The 18,102-nt window shown below is 54.0% G+C and overlaps 1 protein-coding gene across 2 annotated transcripts in view; it reads left to right on the top strand.

Annotated features, from left to right (window-relative positions):
- Nucleotides 1-18,102, top strand: part of RASGRF1 (Ras protein specific guanine nucleotide releasing factor 1) — a 104,718-nt gene that overhangs the window by 73,283 nt on the left and 13,333 nt on the right. For both annotated transcript variants that reach the window (XM_060293741.1, XM_030878442.2), the window contains exons 16-23: nt 62-187; nt 1,832-2,002; nt 2,566-2,672; nt 3,094-3,206; nt 5,954-6,014; nt 10,060-10,163; nt 11,644-11,728; nt 14,851-15,048. In XM_060293741.1, coding sequence (XP_060149724.1) covers nt 62-187; nt 1,832-2,002; nt 2,566-2,672; nt 3,094-3,206; nt 5,954-6,014; nt 10,060-10,163; nt 11,644-11,728; nt 14,851-15,048 — 965 coding nt within the window. The remainder of the gene's footprint in view (nt 1-61; nt 188-1,831; nt 2,003-2,565; nt 2,673-3,093; nt 3,207-5,953; nt 6,015-10,059; nt 10,164-11,643; nt 11,729-14,850; nt 15,049-18,102) is intronic.

Here is an 18,102-nt window from a genome sequence, read left to right as displayed (position 1 = left end):
CGGCATGTAAAAGTCATGGACGATTTGAGAAACATCAAATTGTTTCCTTCTTTTCTCCCAGGCTCAGAAGTCTCCATGAGGGAAGAGTCAGATAACGATCAAAACCAGAGTGACGAAGGTGACACTGAGACATCACCAACCAAATCGCCAACAACACCAAAATCGGTCAAAAGCAAAAATTCCTCAGGTACAATCCACCGACCCGAAACCACAGGTCAATTCCAGAGGACATGTACCATCCAGGTGGGGAGAAGGTGGCGGGTCAGGCTGAGGAAAGGCCAGTGGGGGTCACGCCTGCTGTTTTATGAGTGACTCCTAAGTGCAGGAACCCAGCTGCACTTCACGACCCCGGGGGGCTGCAACACTGGCTGGTAAATCCTGCTTTTCAACTCAGCAGAATCACTGCCCTGACCTCAGACAAGACCACCTAACCCACCCAACGCAGATGGGCAGGAAGGCCCAGCATTTGGCCTCATTCATGGAAAGATCCAGGTTCAGAAGGTGTTTCCTGAGCTGCTGCTACATGTCAGGCTCTGGGCCAGACTCTTTAATAACATCCGACACCTTGCAGCGGGGCCGGGACATTCCTGTTTTTTCATCTAAGGGGAAAGTCTCCGAGAGGTTGTGGTGATGCCCACCCAAGTCTCAGACTCATGACCCTGGAGGGTTCTCGGGGAGCCGCTGGGTCTCTGGTTCCCGTTAAGCACTTCCCCACATACAGGGGGGCTCTGAGGTACCCAAAGGTGAGGCATAAGCTTATGGAAGCCCCTGGTCCCACATACAAGGTGCAGCCTGAACCCCGAACTCCCCCAACCCCCCAGGCCCTCTGAGGAGACCCAGTAAGTCACAGGGTCACCCACCTGCAGAGAGAAACTGCCCAGACACACTGCAGGCCTACCACAGCCCCTCAGGTACACGGAAGCAGATCTCACAGACAGCCAGATTCCAGAAATCAGCTTTGAGTTTTAAAGTCAGTCATTTGCGCCTCACTGCATAAGTGCTGTTACTTTCTCCTAAGGATGGATTGCTCTCCAGAGACTTACAAGCTGAAGCTTAAGGTTTCTGGAGTGAGATTCTGCTACTATTACTGCTAAAAAAATAATGATTATTATTAATTGCATTGATATTCCATGGCATATATATTGGGTCGGCCAAAAAATTCATTTGGGTTTTTCCATAAGATACAGCTTTTCACACAATACTAAGTACTTTCATCTGTGTTAACTCCTTTCATCTTTACATCCATCTTTTGAAGCAGGTGTTAATATCCCTATTATCCAGAGATTATTTTGACTCAGAGAGGTTAGGTAATTTACCCAAGGCCACACAGCTAGTACAGGGGGCGAAGACTCAGAGTGCGGTGCTCTTTCCACCCCACCGTGCCAGGGAGACCGTCAGTATGAGTTATCCATGTCAGACACTGGACAGGTTATGTGTTCATTCCAAATAGACTGAAAGGGAAGAAAACTCACAATGCTGTCCTCAAGCAGGGCTGTGCCCAGCTGGGCCTAAGAAGTAAAGGGTTTGGAGCTGCAGAGGGATGGAAGGGGTGGACGGTTGGTGGGACCTTCTCAACTCAGCAGGAGAAACAGAGGGGGGCAGGGGCTTTCCCTACTCTGAGGCAGCCCTGGGGTGACATGGCATGGCATGAGCGTGTCCCTTCCCGGGGACCCCAGCAGGGGAACAGACCCCGCTGCCACCGCCTGACAAGCCGTGGGTGCAGTGAGCACAGCCAGCCCGTCTTGGGCCCCTTCTAGCCTCAGGACCCCTGGTTTCCTGAGCCGAGGGCTGGACCAGGAAGAACTGACGAGTGGTTCCGTGCTCTCCACAGAGTTCCCACTCTTCTCTTATAACAATGGAGTTGTCATGACCTCCTGTCGCGAGCTGGACAGTAACCGCAGCGCCCTGTCAGCAGCCTCCGCCTTTGCTATAGCAACTGCAGGCGCCAATGAGGGCGCCCCAAACAAGGAGAAGTACCGGAGGATGTCCCTGGCTAGCGCAGGTACGGGGATCGCTCACGGCTGGTGACAACAGCGTGGCCCCAGGGGCTTGTCCGCCTTCGAATGTGGAGCGACTGCTGCCCCAGGCTTGTTGTGTGCCGAGCCTCCTGTCTGGAGGCCCCTTCCTCCCCACCCACCCCCTCTGCTACTCCAAACCTCTGCTCGGAGTCAAGCCCACTGCCCACGGGAAGCTCGGCCATCCCCACCGCCTCCCACTGCCACGACATTGGTCCTGCAGAGAAGGGGTCCCGGAGGGCTCTGATCCAGTGTGGCCCTGTCTGGAGAGGCTGCCAGACGCCTCCAGCAGCCCCTGAAAGGTGCCAAGGTCCGGGAGGGGCGGGTGTGTATGGACTGCGTCCACAGAGAAGTCGTGACATCCAGTCTCACCGGTCAGAACCTGGGATGGTTGTCGCATATTTTCTCATCCCCTGCCCATAGCCCACCCGCCAGCAGCCATGCGGGGCAGCCCGACTTCCCCAGATCTGGGGTCTGAGTCTGGACTAGAGGCCAGTGCTGTTTCTTATCCTCGCGTCCCCACTCTTGCCTCTGCCACATGTGCCGCCAGGCTTTCCCCCCGACCAGAGGAACGGAGACAAGGAGTTTGTGATCCGCAGAGCGGCCACCAATCGCGTCCTGAATGTGCTCCGCCACTGGGTCTCCAAGCACTCTCAGGTGGGTGGGACTAACCCCGGGGCGGGCTGCTGGGAACCGGAGGCCACTGACCCCAGGAGCCAGCCACCCTGATGTTCTCGGGAGGGCCTGCTCAGATCCCCTACAGGGGGACCTAGGACATTCCAGGGGACGAGGGGCCTCTGCTCTCCACCTCTGTCTACAGCAGGGATACCTCCCAGAGCCTGGCCCAGGGGTGTAGCGGTCAAGATCAAGGGATGGTCCTTGATCTTGCCCAGTGCCTTCTACCTCTGGGTCTGGAGGTTCCACTGACGCCCGGCCAGGCAGCTAGGGAAGAGGGGAGTGAGGCGGGCAGCCTGCCGTGGGCAGGAGCCGAATCCTCAGTCTCCTCCTGTGGCCGGGCTGGGACCACCCCAGGGCAGCGGGAACAGTAGCCACAGCCGCCCTCCCTTCTTCCCCCCAGGACTTTGAGACCAACGACGAGCTCAAATGCAAGGTGATCAGCTTCCTGGAGGAGGTCATGCACGACCCGGAGCTCCTGACCCAGGAGCGGAAGGCTGCAGCCAACATCATCAGGTAAGGGCTGAGGTCGGCCTGCTGGGATGCGGCCCTGCGCTCGGCCTCCGGACGGCTGGCCAGAGGCAGGGAGGCGAGGAGGGACAGTCCCAGGCCGAAGGACTGCCTCAGGCAGGTGTGCTGGGAGGATCTCGGGGCAGCCAGGCTCTCGAGTGGGCTATCCATGTGCAGTTCTCCCCTCTGCCTGCCCCCGTCAGGCCTTGAGCCCCTTGAGGCAAGAAGGGTGTCTGCTTCTCCATCCACACCCACTGCGAACACCTGTCTAGCCCATTGCCGTCCTGCGTGGTAGCCACTAGCGACATATAGGTGTGAAATCTCAATTAATTAAAATTAAATAAAATTTAACATTCAGTTCTGGGACTTTCTGGCGGTCCAGTGGTTAGGACTCCAAACTTTCACTGCAGGGGACTTGGGTTCCAACCCTTGTCAGGGAAGATCCCACATGCTACCCAGACCAAAAAAAAAAAAAAAAAAAAGAATATCATTAAAAAAAAATAAATTAATAAAATTCAGCTCCTTGGTCACACGAGCCACAGGTGGCTGGTACCTCCGTACTGGGCAGCATAAAGAACATTCCCATCGTTGAGGAGGGTTCTGTTGAACAGCACCGGCAAGCCCCTGTTTCTAGGTGCTCAGGGAATGTCTGTTGAATTGAGTTAAATTGTCACCAAACCTGTCCTTTTTCCTCCTGTCCCAGACTGCCTCTCCTGATGGAGGTCAGGGGTCAGGTGGCCCCACATCCAAGCCCTGCTGGCTCAGACAGTGACTCGCTGTGTGACCTTGGGCAAGCCCCTTCTCTGAACCTCGTTTTTCTCCTCTGTAAAATGGGCAAACAGGGCTTCCCTGGTGGCACAGTAGTTGAGAGTCCACCTGCCAATGCAGGGGACACGGGTTCGTGCCCCGGTCCGGGAAGATCCCACATGCCGGGGAGCAGCTGGGCCCGTGAGCCATGGCCGCTGAGCCTGCGCGTCCGGAGCCTGTTGCTCCGCAACGGGAGAGGCCACAGCAATGAGAGGCCCGCGTACCGCAGAAAAAAAAAATAAAATGGACGAACAACACCCACTTCCAGGGCTGTGGTGAGGCTGTGGTGAGGTCATGCTGATGCCTCTGCAGGTCTTTCAGGGGTGTCGGGCGCAGGCCCCAGTCTACCCTCCGCTCCCATCCTGCTGACTCAGGCTGCCCTCCGGCCCTGCCCAGGTGCATGGGCTCGCGGTCAGGCCTCACCTCCCCACCTCTTGCCTGGCTCCGGCTGCCCCTCTCTGTCCTGCCGTCACGGTCTCTGACCCAGACTTGCAGCCACTTTCCTGCCGACAACCCAGTCTGCAGTCTTCCTCCAGCCAGACCATCCGCTTTGCTTTCCCAAGGCCCGTGCTGCAGGCCCCGTCGTTCCTGCAGGCTCAGCGTCCTAGAATCTCTTCCACACCTCCCTGCCTTCAGTACCTGCCCCCTAGACACACACGCACACACACGTATGCATACGCGCACACACACATGCACAGAGTCAGCCACCAGGTCCCCCAGGCACCTCTTCCTGGTTCCCGGGAGGCTTGCAGGGCTGTGCCAGGACCCTGAGCCTATCGGCCAAAGTCCCCCTCGGTCAGGGAGCTTGTGTGGGATGCTGCCGGGGTGCAGGGGAACGAGCCGGCTGTGCTGTTGGGCAGCCCTGGTGTGGACGGTGGACCCACCGAGCCCCAGCTGTAGGTCTGCAGGTGAGATTCCTCTGAGCCACTGCTTCCTCGGAGGGAGAGCGCCAGTGACCCAACCAGGCCCCGCAGCCTCCTGAGCGTCCCCCCAGCCCCAGCTTGGCTCTCAGGCCCATCCCTGGGATTCACGATTGCTGTCGGAACGAGGGCGCAGCACTTTGACCTGACTCCGAGGGTCCACCCTCATTCCCCACCACTGCTTGGGACCCACTCGACTGTACTCAGCAGCCCATCAGCGGCGTCCCACCTCCGGGCCTTTGGCCCCCACACTGCTGTCTCCCACCATCCTCCGTCTCTCCCGTTTGGGCGGCTTCCCAGCCCCTCCTGGCCTCTCTGATCCTCCAGTCCTGAAGCTCCTTCCCCTCCTTCCCCCCATCATCCCACAGGCACGCAGGAGCACGGACCACATGCCCAGCCCCGTGCCGGGTACCAGAGCTACAGGGACAAATCAGACATCACTCTGCCCTCAGGGGCTCCTGGCGGGTCTAGAGGTGGCGGGGGGGGGGGGGACAGGCACATACACAGCCGTTTCAACATGGGGAGCCTGAGGCTGAGACCACAGGAAGTCCTGGGGCTGAGGGAGCCCTAGGTGGGGACCTTGCCCAGCCAGGGAGCTGAATCCTGAAGACAGCCCATCAGGAAGTCAGTGACGGGCTTCCCTGGTGGCGCAGTGGTTGGGGGTCCGCCTGCCGATGCGGGGGATGTGGGTTTGTGCCCCCGTCCGGGAGGATCCTGCATGCCGCGGAGCGGCTGGGCCCGTGAGCCATGGCCGCTGAGCCTGCGCGTCCGGAGCCTGTGCTCCACGACGGGAGAGGCCACAACAGTGAGAGGCCCGCGTACTGCAAAAAAAAAAAAAAGAAGAAGTCAGTGACAAGAAAGGGGAAAGGGGAAAGGGGGCTCCTGGCGCACGAAATGGCAGAGCACAGACAGAGAGATGGGGGGCGCCGAGACCGTGGGGCCTTGCACGATAGGGTGGGGGTGGTGCTGCCCCAAAGGCTGGGGGGACTGAGCACATGGGGCTCATTGTGCTTTCTCGTCCCATAGGACTCTGACCCAGGATGACCCGGGGGACAGCCAGATCACGCTGGAGGAGCTCACACAGACGGTGAGCCAGGCCTGCCCCCTTGCTCGCTGGCCAAGTCTGTCCTTCCCTGGCCTTCCGGCTCCCGGGATCCCCACCCAACGACCCCTTGATGGAGTTCAGTCACCCCCTGTATTGGTTTCCTAGAGCTGCCCTAACAAATACCCCAGACTGGTGACTTAAAATAACAGAATTTTATTCTCTCATAGTGCTGGAGGCCCGAAGTCTGAAATTAAGGTGTCGCTGGGGCCGTGCTCCATCCAAAGGTTCTAGGGAAGGACCCTTCTGGGCCTCTTCCGGCGTCTGGTAGCCCTGGTCATTGCTTGGCTTGTGGCAGTGAATCTCCCATCTCTGTCTCCATAATCACATGACCATCTTCTCCCTGGGTGTCCCTGCATCCTCTTCCCTCCGTGTATGTCTGTCCCTGTGTCCAAACTTCCCCGTCTTATAAAGACACCAGTCATACTGGATTAGGCCCACTCTTAATGACCTCATCTTACCTGAGCACATCTATAAAGACCTTATTTCCCAATAAGGTCACAGTCACAGGTACCAGGGTTTAGGACTTCAGCATATCTTTTTTTGGGTGGTGGGGAATTCAACCCATAACACCACCACCTCCATTTTCTTCATCCTCTGTCTCCCATCCCTCCCCTGACCCCTCAACTCTCTCTGGTCGCATTGTCCCTGGAAGGAGGAGGGTAGGAAGTCAAGCCTTCAGTGTATGAGCTGCCCCTCTGCGCTGGAGCTGTGCTAGTGCCTTAAACACGCTTATCAATAGTGCTGCAAGTTTATATCATTATCCCCACCTTCCGGAGGAGGCAGCTGAGGCAGGGGTAGGGGGAGCGACCCAGCCCAGGTTATGCTAAGTGACGGAGCTGGTGTTCTCACTCAGAACTCACTGCACACGCCACACTGCCTCACCTGGAGGGGACAGGATGCAGTTGGCCACCTGCCTAGAAATGACCCTGGGCAGAGCTCACAGTAGCGTTCCATGCGGTGGAAGGGGACGATGGTCTGTGGGCTTCCAGGGCCTGGCTGGGCCCACTTTTATTTCCAGGTTGATGACGTGCCACCACGAGCCGCCCCAGAGCCCCAGGCCCCTGCCATCCACCACTGCAGCCAACGAAGCTCAAAGCCAACTCCGACCTCCCCGGAGGTGGAGCCCGTGCGGGCCCCTCGGCCCCCGCTGGCTTGCTTCTCAAGCTGGACGAGTGACGTCCATTCTGTCCCAAGTAGCCAGCGTGAGGACTTGGGCCTCTGGGTTCTGAGCCCGCTGCTCCCCTCTTGTCCCCTCTCCTGACTCCTGGAGCTCGTTCTCCCTGCTCGGGGTCGGGTGAGGCCATCCATGGAACACTGGCACCCTGCCTGCCCCTGGCCCCTGAGAGCAGCACTGCAGGACTGGCACCCCAGGAAACCACATGTGCCCCCCGCAGGGAAGCTCAGGGGAGCAGCTACACTCTGCTCTTGTTTCCCAGTAGGGGCCCGACTGGAATGTTTGCCCCTCAAGAGCCTGAGGGCCTCTTGTTCCTTCATGAAGAGCTGAGGCTCTTCCAGAACAAAGCACTGCCCGCCGAACAGCCCCCGGCCCTGACCTGGTTCGCAGAGGCCAGAGGGCCTGCAAGGGGCACGTCCAGTGTGGAGGAGGCCCCACGGCCTCACCAGAGAGCAGAAGGCTTCCTGCTGTGACGGCTTTCCAAGCCTCTGCTGCCAGGCTCAGCCCTCACCTGGCCACGCCAGGAGGAAGCAGGGGGAGCCGCCCCTCCTCCTTGCCCAGCGCTCCTCCTCTGTGCCTCTCCACAGCGCTCAGTGCCCCCGGCCACTGGGCCACCCCACCCTGGCTTGCAGGCCACTCCCCAGGCCCAGCCTGGCCCTTGGTCCTGACAGTTCAGCCATCCTGGGCCTTCAGGAGCGGGCTGAGCTCCCCACCTGCCGCCCCTGCTTCAGAGGCTGGGGGCTCCTCCCCATGAGCCTCCTGACCCCCAACACGGTGTCCCAGGAGGCACCTGCTGCTCTCGTCCCCACGTCCCCGCTGCCTTCCTGAGAACTTGTCCTCCCCTGTTGGCATCGTGTCCCTCACACCCGGGCTCCTGCATCTGGGCTTCTGCACAGAGCATTCCTGGCCCAGGGTGACTGTGTCGGGGGATGCATGGACCCTCACCACACACACACACATGCACACACACCACACACACACACCACACACACCACACACCACCACACACCACCACACACACACCACACACCACCACACACCACCACACACACACACCACACACACACACACCACACACACACCACACACACCACACACACACCACACACACACCACACACACCACACACACACCACACACACACACCACACACACTACACACACTACACACGCACACACACACACCACACATGCATACACACCACACACACATACCACACACACCACACACCACCACACACACACACACCACACACACCACACACCACCACACACACACCACACACACATACCACACACACACACCACACACACACACCACACACACACACTACACGCACGCACACACACACCACACACACCAGACACACCACACATACTACACACACACACACCACACACACACACCACACAAACACACACCACACACACATACCACACACACACACCACACACACCACACACACACACACACACACCACACACACATACATACACACACCACACACACACACACACCACACACACACACACACACACATACCACGCAGAGGCTGGAGTAGGAGCCCTTTCCTCGGCTTTCCCACACTCTGTCCCTGCTCTGGTCCTGTGACTGGAGCTCCTGAAGCCAGGGACGTGTTTTCTGGTCTTTCTGTCTCTGGTGTCTCGCGGGGACCTGGCAGGGCAGTTCTGGATGACTGTTTGCCGAGAAGTGGGAGGGAGAGACTCCGTCCAGGAGCGGGGGGCTTGTTCCCTTGATTCGGGGTCACCCCACTTTCCTTGTGATCAGTGCAGCTTCCAGGGGCTCCGCCGGCTGGCCGGGCGCTCTGGGCAGGGTAGCTGGCCCCTCTCCTCCCTCGCAGCCCTGTTGGCCCCAAGGGGGAGAACAGGGGCGTCCTTGGTCCTGACTCTCTTCCCAAGACTGCACAGTTGTCCCCTCCCCCTATTTTCTCTAGCTCCCTCCAGCCTCTCCCAGATCCAGCAGACTTTCCAGAGGTCTTTGTGCCCTGGGCCTCCTCTTGTCTAATCCCTGCCGTGGGGACACCGGCCCCCTCGCCAGTGCTTGCTGAGGATTTCCCCTGATTGGGGGGCTCAGGTAGTGGTCACCTTTAAAGGTGGTGTCCATGGTGGCCCTGGGGGCGGCGGCATGGTACCCAGGGCTAAGGCAGACAGTTGTCTTCTGGGCGCAGGACGGGGGCACTGTCCCAGGAGGCACTCACACCGGTGAGTTCTTCTCTGCTAATGAAGGTTAAAAGGAAATTTTATGGGGAATTCCCTGGCGGTCCAGTGGTTAGGGCTACACGCTCTCACTGCCGAGGGCCCAGGTTCAATCCCACTTGGGGAACTAAGATCCCACAAATCCTACAAGCTTCACACCATGCAGCATAGCCAAAAAAAAAAAAAAAAAGAAAAGAAATTTTACGGAGCCAGTTGTGGACCCAGACAGGACCTGAAGGGAGAGACGGATCACAGCCTGGAGTCGGACGGCCTGGGTTCGGGTCTCAGTCGGCCTGTTTCTGGCTGATTGCCGTGGGCTAGTTATTAGTCTCTGGGTGCCTCTGTTGTCTCGTCCATGCTCTGGGGGCAAGTGATGACCAAACGAGTGACCCTGAAGCACAGCACAGGCCTGCACGTGCACGTATACACACACACACACGGGGCACCACAGACAGTGACTCCCAGTCCCCTCCATCCCGTCCTCATCTCCCCTCGGCAGGTCTGCCGGCGGGGGGCCTCCCCAGTCACGCCCCACCCACCCACTCACCAGAATCGAGGTGGAGATGCCCTCCAAGAAGTGGCCAAAAAGCCAGAAGGTGTCCCTCATGGGCCTAACTGGGACCTTGCTCCTCTCAGGCTGAAGGCGTGAAGGCCGAGCCCTTTGAAAACCACTCAGCCCTGGAGATCGCGGAGCAGCTGACCCTGTTGGACCACCTGGTCTTCAAGAAGATCCCTTATGAGTGAGTGGGTGCAGGTTCAGACACCCCACCCTTCCTCCTCGGGCACCGTCTTTGGCTGAATTCCCATCCCTGAAGCATGCGCAGTAGATTTCCAGAGCTGCATGGATCGATCCTCCACAGCTTGCAACAAAAATGCATGTGCCGGCAGGGATGAGAGAGGATCCCATCCCCTTTCCTGTCCCCAAGTTCCGTCCTTACCTACCAGCTACACGCGCGTGCCCGCGCGCACGCGCACACACACACACACTTTTCCAGAAGCGTCTCTAATTCGGTGCTCCTTTCCTGGAGGTCTAGAAAAGGAGTATGTGTTCACGTATGTGCACACATGTACATGTGAGCAAATGTGCACACACGCATGAGTGTGTGTCGGTGTGTATGCATGTGCAGGAGCAGACTCTGGGGGGACTCTCTGGACTTTGAAGCAGCCCCAAGGCCTGGTTGTTACCTGCTCTGGCCTGTAGTCAATCACCCCCAGCTGTTCATTGTAACTATACCACCTACATAATTTTGTACCACCCTTTATTCGCCTAACGGTACACCAAAATGGTATCTGTAAAGACACCGTTTTTAATAAGTGCACAGTATTCTCCAGCAGTGCACTAAGCCATGGGCTTGTTCCCAGTTTTCACTTTTATATTTAAAGCTGGGGTAAAGCTCCCTGTAACTAAATATGTCTCTGAATTTCTGACAATTGTCCTAGAATAGTTTCCTGAAATTGGAATCACCGCTTCTGAGGTTATGAATCATTGTAGGACTTTTGATCTCTGCTTTCCAGAAAGGTAGCCCCACCTGGCACACACAGAGGCCCCCACTGACTGGGGCACTACCTCACCTAGACAGAGAGTGTCGACAGTTTAGAAACCTGCCGCATCTCCTGCATGTAGAGACAGCAGTTATTTCTGACAGTAGTTATTGCTCCCTCCTGCCCATGGAACTGTCCAGGTCACTCTCACAGTCACTATCAAATAAGGAGCTTCTCCTGGAGGCCTGGATGGTCTATGGTCCCATGAGGTCACCATTACCAGAGCACGCTGCTGGCTTGGCTTGCAAGCTCCTTTGTACTTCCATCTGGCCCTTTTTTGTGGGCTTCTGTCCTCCCTGTTCTACAGACCAGCTTCTGCAAGGTGACTTTAAAACGGGAGCTCTCCCATTCAGAAACAAGATCCAAAACAAGATCTGATGTGCCCATCGCACCATATCTCATTTCAGCCTCACAATAACCCTGTAAGAAAAGTATTGTCACTATTCCCGTTTCACAGATGAGGACACTGAGGCCCTGAGATATCAAGGGCTTACCCAAAGCCACACAGCTGGTACGAGGCAGAGCTAGACCTGACCCCAGGGTCCCTTCCGCTCGAGGGCTCTGCAGAAAGTTACTCCCCAGAAATGACAACTTCAAAAAGCAGAGAACTCAAAGCAAAGAAATCAGCAAGGCAAACCTAACCTCATCCACCCTGGGTTTCTCCCTTTCTTCCTACAGGGAGTTCTTCGGACAAGGATGGATGAAACTGGAAAAGAATGAAAGGACCCCTTATATCATGAAAACCACTAAGCATTTCAATGATGTGAGTATGGGGGTAGGGGAGCGGGTGCAGTGCCTTTCTCTGCAGGTTTCTCTTCGGTGAGACCCTCTGAACGGGCTGTACACCTGGCTAGAACCAGACCACCTGGGTCCTCTCCAGCTCTGTGATTCATGGGCATGATAATTTCATTTAAAGCTCACGCCCATCCTAAAAGATGGGGGCTGTTATCACACTTTAGATACAAAGAAACCGAGCCTCTGCAGGGCAGACACCTGAGGTCTCCTGACCAGTGTCTGGTAGCTCGTGGCCTTCCTCTGCTCTACAGCCCCAGCCAGAAGGAAGAAATCTCTCCCGGCAACTTCCCCGCATTTGCCCAAGCTCCAACCCCTGCAGCCGCAGGGACCCGTCTACCCCCAGCCTTGTGACAGCCTTGAGGGCATTTGCACTCAGCATCTTCATTCCTCTGTTGATGAATTTAACCATCAACACAAAAGCTTTTGACGGCCGGAAGTGGAGGCATATGAGTCCACTTGTCCTGACCGCCTGGTCAAGGCCGCATCATGTCACGCACAGCCGGGGGTGGACCTTCATCCTGGGAAGGTCCTCGGCAGCCTGGAGGAAACAAGGAGGACCCAGGTATTGCAGCTCAGGGGAGGAGCCCGACAGGGAACACAGCCGTAGAATGGAGAGCAGGATGTATAGCAGGAGAGAGGAAGCGATGGATGTGGGCGAGGCCCCAGGAAACATACACAAGGCCTGAGTCGGACGACGCCTGACCCAAAAGTCCAACCACAGCACCAGGCAGCAAAAACAGTCCCTCTCCGGGGACTTCCCTGGTGGTCCAGTGGTTAGGACTCCACACTTCCAATGCAGGGGACGTGGGTTCCATCCCCGGTCGGGGAGCTAAGATCCCACATGCTGCACCGCGCGGCCAAAAATAAAAAGTCCCTCCCTCTCCCCCCGCACCCCCTCCCCCAGTGTGTGCCCAGGAATCACGTAAGTAAAAGGTGAGAATATGAAGTGAGCATTTTATTGAATGTTGACCATGTGCCAAGCACTACGCCAAGGGTTTCGTAAGCATCATCTCATTTAATCCTGTTATTCTCATTTTTGTTTAATTCTCTGTTATGGATGAAGAAACCGAGGCTCAAGGAAGTTAAAGTTCACCCCCAGTCATCAGCAGGAGAGCCTGCTTTGAACCCCCACAACCCACCTCCAGAGGGCTACCCTCATCGCTACCTGGTATTTGGCCATCTCTGTTAAAATCCACCTTCCTTTGTTTTCAGGTACACAGCATGTGTACCTCTTTGAAGGTGATATTCACGGCCTGAAACTCTGTTTCTCAATCTCTCCCTGACACAGGGTTTGGTTTGCTTTTGTTTTTGCTGTTTCCCAGTCCTGTTGTCTTTAATTCTTTATCTTATTGATTGGTACCGGCTAGGATCTCCAGTATCAGTGCTAGAACTAGGGTAAGTTGAATGAGGTGCTCAGGGGGCAAAATTTAAGGGACTGTTCACCCTTGAGTGCATGCGCTTGCATCCTGGGTGCCTCCAGACCTGGCCCTTTATGACAGTGTTCAACAGAAATGGTGATAGTGAATCTTGTTCTTGGTTTTAAAGAGAATGCTTCTAATATTTCCCTGCTTAGGATAATGTTTGTTTCTTTATCAAGTTAAAGAAATTCTTTTTCTTATTCCTTGTTTGCTCATAGTGGTTTTTACTATAAATGAATACTGCATTTTATCAAAAATTTTTCTGCATCTATTGAGATGGTCGTATGATTTTTCTCCTTTAAATCTGTTGATGTGATGAATGACAGTTACAGAGTTTTCTCTAATATTCAACCATCCTTGTGTTCCATGGACAAATCTAAAATATTCATGTTATATTAAACAAATGGATGTGTAATTTTTCCTTCTTGTATTTTCTGTATCTGGATTTGGTATCAAGATTGTACTGGCTTCATAGAATAAGTTGACAGGTATTCCTTTTTTCTCTCTTCTCTGGAAGATTTGACTACTCTATTCCTTTAAAAAAGTTATATAACATATGTAAAACTGTTTTGAATTCAGTGTTTTCTTTATGGAAAAAAAATACTACTTCAATTTAATTAAGGTTTATAATATGTGTGCTAATTTGTACTACCATTCCTCCCGAATTCTCTTCAGTAGTTTTCCCTTCTTAAATAGTTTTATAATTCATTCTTCTTTATATGCATCCCTTAGAAATTTTTCTAAAGAAGAATATTTCTGGGTGGTAAAGCCCTACAATTTATATTCATTGGTAACTGTCCTTTAATCACCTTTATTTTTTTTAATAACAAGTCGTGTTTTTTGTACTTTTTATTTTTAAATAATTATTGATTCATAGGAAATTGCAAAGAAATGTACAGGGAGGTCCAGTATTTCCTGCTGCCCCAGTTCCTTGTGGTTGTAGCTCCCTGATGTTTTGGCCCCAGCTTCCTACCCCCTGGCTGCTCCAGGTCCAGTCCACATTTAGTTTGTTTGTGTGTATGTGATTGTTTGCTGTGCAGGGGTAGAGTAGTCCTTGGATATGTGAGACCAGGGATGCCCCAAAGTGTGTGTCCTGTCCAAGCTTTAGTTGTATGGTGGGAGTTTCCCTCAGAGCTTGGCTCTTCTTAACTCTCTGTTCTTCTGGATAAACTTCAGAATTACCTTGTCAAGTTTTCAAGATAACTCCCATTGCGTGTTTTATTGGATTGCATTAAACTTGTACATTAGTTTTGAAAAAAGACATATTTACCTTTCCATTTCGGAATCTAATCTTTTCCTTCATTAATCAATTCTTTTATTACCTTTGGTAATAAAAGGTATTTTTATTTATTTTTCATGTAGCATCCTACATAGTTCTCATTACAGGTCCCAGGTAATTTACAGATTCCCACTGGTATTTTGAAGATGGTATCTTTTTTCATTGTATTTTCTAATTGGTATTGCTAATATATATAAAAAAAATTATTTTTGTGTATTGAGTCTTTAACCAGCTACCCTAATGAGCTCCGTTGGTTGTTCTGGCAGTTTTCCAATTCATTCTTCCAGGAATTTTCAAACAGACAATCATTTAATCTGCAAATAATGGTCATTTATCATCTTTACAATACTTACTCCTTTTACTTTTTTCTTATCTTATTGCATGGGCTTAAAGATCAGTAACTTGATTGCTTCAGAAATCATCCGCAATGAGGACATCAATGCGAGGGTGAGCGCCATTGAGAAGTGGGTGGCCGTGGCTGACATATGCCGATGCTTACACAACTACAATGCTGTTCTGGAGATCACCTCATCCATGAACCGGAGCGCAATCTTCCGGCTGAAAAAGACATGGCTCAAAGTCTCTAAGCAGGTGCGGGCAGGAAGCCAGCTTGGCCTGATGGTCTGGGCTGGGGCTGGGGCGGAGAGACCAGAGGGCCACCATCCATAGGTGGATGAAGGACAGGGTGAGGGCCAGTACTCCCAGGTAAAACAGAGAACCTCTCCTCCTATTTCACCTGGGACCAGATGTCAGGCCAACGGATGTGGCACTAGGACCCTGTGGGACTTTAATTCCCACTTGAATAATCAGTATGCCAAAGTGGGATATAGGACAATGATTATTGGTCCCAACACTCTTTTCCTTGAGTTGGGACAAAAGAGTGGTGACTTCTTGGGGATCTCAGTCCAGATCTGCAGGTTACCGAGATGGTGGCCAGATGATCCTGCAAGTCCTTTCCTCGGATGTTGATTTCACCAGCCCTTCTGGCCCCCAGAGGGTTAACTTGTCCCTGTTACCCATTAGATAGTGTGTGATCTTAAATATGGGCTTGATCTTTATTCACTCAGAACCTGATTCTGAAAAACCATAAGGTGGAATCTTCCTCAGGAATAAAGCTCCTTGCCCTGGGGTCACGAGGAGGCAGATCTCCTGAAAGGAGAGCACAATGGGACACTTAGGCCACCTCCTTTCTGGGTACACTGGATGTCCCTGCCCCAGCCTGCATGTTGGCAGAAAGCTGGACAGTGACCACCAAGGGACAGGGTAAACCTCCAAAGGCACCAGTAACTTGGTTATAGTGTCTCTGGTCCTACAGCCAGGTGGGCTGTGTGGGGCCCAGGGTCTCCAAGGGGCCTGTCCCATCTGGACCGTTCTGGACTTACCCCCCTCATAGTTCTGTTTCTCCCCTGCCCCTCACTACTCTCCTCGTACCAATGGCAGGGCATGATTCTACTCCCCAGGCAGGCAGCAGGTCCATAAGTCCCTCCTACTTAGATAAGCAGCCAATCTCAGGACAGCCCTGGGACATCTCTGCTGCCCTTCCTCTGCCAGCCAATCACTGCAGCTCCAGATTCCAGCAGGACTGCAAAGTACCCCTTCCATCCAATGAGGCTGGGCCTCTTGCTTGGCACACAGAGATGCCAGGGTCAGGACGAAAACCAGAAGATGTCTCTCTTGTGAGCGGGCTTCTAGAAAGAACAGAGGCTGGAAGTGCGGGAGCTCAGGTGAGCAGGCACATCTGGCCACACGTGGCACACAGTGTCATAAACTCCTGAAGTCGGGTTGAGCAAGGCTGCCACAGAACCTCTAAGTCATCTAGGCTGGTCGGCCTGTCGAGGTTCAGACGTGGCTATGGGCAGAGTCTGAGGGACCCATTTCAGGTCAGCGTCTTTCTTCTCCTGCCCTATTCCATCAGAATGATGTCATCTTTTCTAGAAGCCCACAGACCAGGCTCCATTTTCCTACCCCATTTCTGGGGGTGTGGGAATTTCTTGGCTTCATTCCCCAGCGTCACCCTTGTCATAGAGTTGGCAGGGAACTGCCTTGACCATCCTGAAGTCTTCCATTCTCTGAGGAGAGTGCAAATGGAGAGCAGTTAGAGGTCAAGGTGTGTGATCTGTCCTGCCTTCCGGGATGTCATTCAAGACCTAGGGCCAGCCAGCCTGGTCCAAAAATCAAAGATGCCTCTGAAAACACATCTAGGCCTGCACCCTCTATGGCAGACTGGACCACACTGGCTTCCCCCAGCCCTTCAGTTTGCGCTATAGTTGTCCGTGTGCATAGTGCCCGGCTCCAAGAGCTTCTGGGTAGCCATGGCCGTGGCCTGGTCAACACCAACCAGGAACAGTTCACTGTCCCTCTGCAGGTATCCCATAGGCCAAGATGGCCACATTTCTGCAGCTAGTTTTTTTTTTTATCATTCCCTTCCATGTGCCAGCCCAAAGCAGAAAAGCCTGTGTCCAAGTCCAGTCTAGCCTCGGCAAGAGTCAGAATTAGTTTGGGATGTCCGGTGCCTCCCCTTTCTTCTTCCAACCTCTCTTCCCATCCTCTTTGAAAATAAAAACTTTCCCTCGGGAAAGGATCAGATGATGCATCTCTATAGGATGATGCAGATGACTAATGCAGTTATATGTGCTTCCTCTCCCTGGAATGGTTGGATTTCAGTAGAGACATAAGCCTCTCTTTGACTAACTATACTTTTTGGCTTCTTTGGAAGGAGCAGCCTTGGCCATCCAGAAGTCTTGTTTGGTGAACAGGAAAGGATGGTATTTACGAGGCCATATATAATCATCTTTCGTCCTGACACTATTTCCAAGGCAGGCTCCTTGCTTGGTCTCTGGTTTCAGAGACGTGTTCCAAGTGCTCCCATATTTCGGCTCCCTGGTGTCCATACTCCAGCAGAGATGCCCAAGGCCCCAGGGGGCCTGCTAGCCCAGTGAGCCTCAAAGGATGGAAGCTCCTGGCATGGCCAGAAGGTGCTTGAGCTGCTTCAAGTCAGAACACACTTTCTAAGCAGCAGGTGGGAAAATCCAGTGGCCTCCCAGGATACACATCTCCTTCCTGGACAGAGAGCAATAACCGGAAGAGGAGCAGACACACACCTCAAGTAAGCATGCAGGTGCGGAAGAAATCAAAGTGTGCCCACCTCAGAGCCACGAATTGGCCCCAAGTGTATGCAAAAACCCCACCCACCAGAATATCCTTTGTACCTTTTCATGGTCTCTAAGCGTGGTGATGCTACGTGGCTGTGTAGCTTTTATGTCACCCACAATTCTGGACTGTCTGAACAAGTATTGCCCTTAAGGAACACCTGGACCTACCCTCCCGTTTTCCAGATACGAAGGTCAAAACCTAGCAAAGTGAGTGGAGCGCTACCTTGCCCACGGGCGTGCTGAGGGTGGGCGACAGAGTCCACTGAGGGCTCTGGTCACTCAGACCCCACATCTGGCCTCAAGCTGCAGCATCTCATGTCTCTGCAGGTGGAGGGGAAAGAAGAGGAGGCAAGAGCACAGCTCTGGAAAGAGATGAAGTGCAGGAGGGCCGTTGAGAGCCTGGGGTGGAGGTTGGCCTGGGCGTCTGAGAAGGGTCATCGCAGGTGAAAGCAGAATCACCTGCCCTTGGCTTGGTGGGGCTCGTTCCATCCTG

Source organism: Globicephala melas, chromosome 2 (genome assembly GCF_963455315.2).
Source record: "Globicephala melas chromosome 2, mGloMel1.2, whole genome shotgun sequence".
Taxonomy (NCBI): domain Eukaryota; kingdom Metazoa; phylum Chordata; class Mammalia; order Artiodactyla; family Delphinidae; genus Globicephala; species Globicephala melas.
The sequence above is the reverse complement of the archived record's forward strand: the minus strand, read 5'-3'. Positions and strand labels throughout refer to the sequence as shown.